This window comes from Berghia stephanieae, chromosome 9 (genome assembly GCF_034508935.2).
Source record: "Berghia stephanieae isolate SIO BIC M18660-M18661 chromosome 9, UCSD_Bste_1.3, whole genome shotgun sequence".
NCBI classification, from domain to species: domain Eukaryota; kingdom Metazoa; phylum Mollusca; class Gastropoda; order Nudibranchia; family Aeolidiidae; genus Berghia; species Berghia stephanieae.
In genome coordinates, this window is record NC_088368.1 from 26432428 (window position 1) to 26434927 (window position 2500).

The 2500-nt window shown below is 36.0% G+C and overlaps 1 protein-coding gene across 3 annotated transcripts in view; it reads left to right on the top strand.

Annotated features, from left to right (window-relative positions):
* Positions 1-2500, top strand: part of LOC144979947 (transient receptor potential cation channel subfamily V member 6-like) — a 67137-nt gene that overhangs the window by 18640 nt on the left and 45997 nt on the right. For all 3 annotated transcript variants that reach the window (XM_078927286.1, XM_078927284.1, XM_078927287.1), the window contains 3 exons: positions 1-14; positions 547-629; positions 1356-1545. The exon at positions 1-14 is cut by the window's left edge and continues 136 nt beyond it. In XM_078927286.1, coding sequence (XP_078783412.1) covers positions 1-14; positions 547-629; positions 1356-1545 — 287 coding nt within the window. The remainder of the gene's footprint in view (positions 15-546; positions 630-1355; positions 1546-2500) is intronic.

A 2500-nucleotide genomic window follows, 5' to 3' on the forward strand; every position in this document is an offset into this window, starting at 1 on the left:
TCATTGTGTACGGGGTATGTAGACACGTAAATATAAATAAATATGCACATTTCTATGGCGCTTTAGAATACGCCTTATATCACTTAAACAAGTCACAAGGAACCAACAAGCTGCCAATTCAGACTAAGTTTCTTTTTTCCTTATCAAAATGGGGGTCCTGTACTATAAATTGAACCAATGGTAGCAGTTCTTTCATCAGAACATTCAGTTGACCCTAAGGAAGTATTTTAATTGAGATTTTGAGCCAAATTCGAATGTCACTTTGTCTTAGTTTGTCATTCTCATGCTGCCTCAATCAGGTGTCAGCCATTTGTGACGGAAATGCGAATATAGCCTCAGCGCTCAAAGAGTTAAGCCTATTGCATTCACTACACTCAGGATTAGGCAAAGCACTTTGCAAATCTCGAATTTATTAATCTTCTCAGTGTTGCAAACATAAAGCTTCAGCAGATGTAACAAACACTGTTATGTGATAAAAAGGTTATGTTTTAATCTTGAATTCATTTTTTGAGGTCTTTTTTTTTTCTTTTAAATCCTGAATGACAGAAAGCAGAGGGTCATTTAAACATGATGGACGGAGTGATTGTCAAACTTCTGCAAGAGAAATGGAAAACATTTGCTCGATTCAGGTATATATTTTTCATTACCTTTGAAAGAGTTGATTTTAAAACCCATTACAGCAAGACTGTCCCGATAGCTCAGTTTCACACACAATTCCGGGTAGAGACAACTTTCCTCTCTGTCCACCCAGCAGTGGATGGGTAGCTGGGTCTGTTAGACCTGGTGGAAAGTACTTTACAAGAGACAAGCATCCTATTCAGAGGGGAGCAAGCATTTGATATTGTATGTTTCATGCTATAGAAACAGGTATAAACTCCTGATCCATAAGCGTCTTTCCCATTTCCCATTATTAATCTGGATGTAACTGTAGTTTTATAATTTTCACTTAAGGATTGATAATAGCAATGAGACTTACTATATTTTGAATCAAGAGTCGCATTATTGTATTGTTCTTTAGATGAAATTTGTACAAAATGACATCAAGTTACAATAAAATTGAGTCCTGCCTGTAAAGGGTTAAAGATAAAATATTTTAATTTCATTTTCAAAGATTATGCCACATTTTAAAAGCTAATTGCAGCAATTTTGTTTCCGGATCATGACACATGTAGTCTGTTGTCATATTATATTTTAATTGGGTGTTATACAGAATAAAGATGTAGATATTTGTTTTCTTAAAAAATTACTGTTTTCTAAGAAAAACATCTCTTTGATAAACAACCAATATTGAGCTAATTAATTTTCTTTATTTGTCAACTCCTTGAAAATAACATTTATATTAAATTTCTCAACAGGTTCTACCGTCGTTTCATCATATTTATCCTTTACTTCCTGGTATTTGTTTCGTCTTTCTCCCTGCGTCCTGGCACGGATCTCTGTGCTTATCTCAATGACACATCATCTCTCCGTGGATGCGACCAGTCAGGCCCTAACAGGACAGCCGATCCGTGTTATTTACTGAAACCTTATCGAGACAAAGATGTGGTAAGTTAGTCATTAGCAATAACAACTTTTGTTTGTACTCCCCCCCCCCCCCCCCCCCCAAAAAAAAACAAGAAAAAAAAGATAGCAGGTGTGTTTTTTGTGGCCTCAACCCCCTACAACCCCAAAGTCTTTTATCGCCTTAAGGTCTATGACGTATGGCTGTATCCTGATTTCTGTGTTACTGAATGAGCTGTTTGCTACCCTTTAGATAGGATGCTAGTCTGAAAGAAAAATTCTAATTTTATCATTTAAAATAAGATTAAAATTCAATGAAAATGAGGGAGATATTGTTGAATCAACACAACACAAGACTTGCTCTGACACAGTTATTTGTAGAAATAATGATTAAAACGCCATGTATTCTATTTTGGCCTTCCTACAAAACCATTGAAGAAAAATTAGAATAGCTTCAATAATGAGGAAAACATTTATTTCCCAGAGACTTTATGTGCGGCTATGTGGTCTAGTGGTTTGACACTTGTTTTCGGATCGGAAGGTTTGGGTTTGAGCCTCGCTCAGCGCATAGTTGAGTCCTTGGAAAAGGCTCTTTACTCACTTTCTCTCACCGTACTCAGGTGTAAAATGAGTACCTGGATGTTAACAGTCTTGTCTCTGTCGGAAAAAAAGTGTAAATATCACCAACAGGCATCATGTCTCGTCCTTCATCTTAAGTGTTGCTGTTGGCTAGGGACCCCCTGTAAAGCGCGTTAAGCATGTTTAGTGGGTGTTGTTCTATATAAATGCTCTAGTTTTTAAATTTATGAATCAATTTTTATTTTTTTATCGACCTCCTTCATCTGGTTCAACGTAGATTTATGGTTTAAATGATGGGAAATATGATATTTTTATTTTTCACTTTGAGAAATTAGACTCATTCTCACAAGTAAAGTATAGATAGAATGAAGATGACGTCACTCAGGCCTTTGTTATTGGTTTTTGCCACCCATGTTTGTGA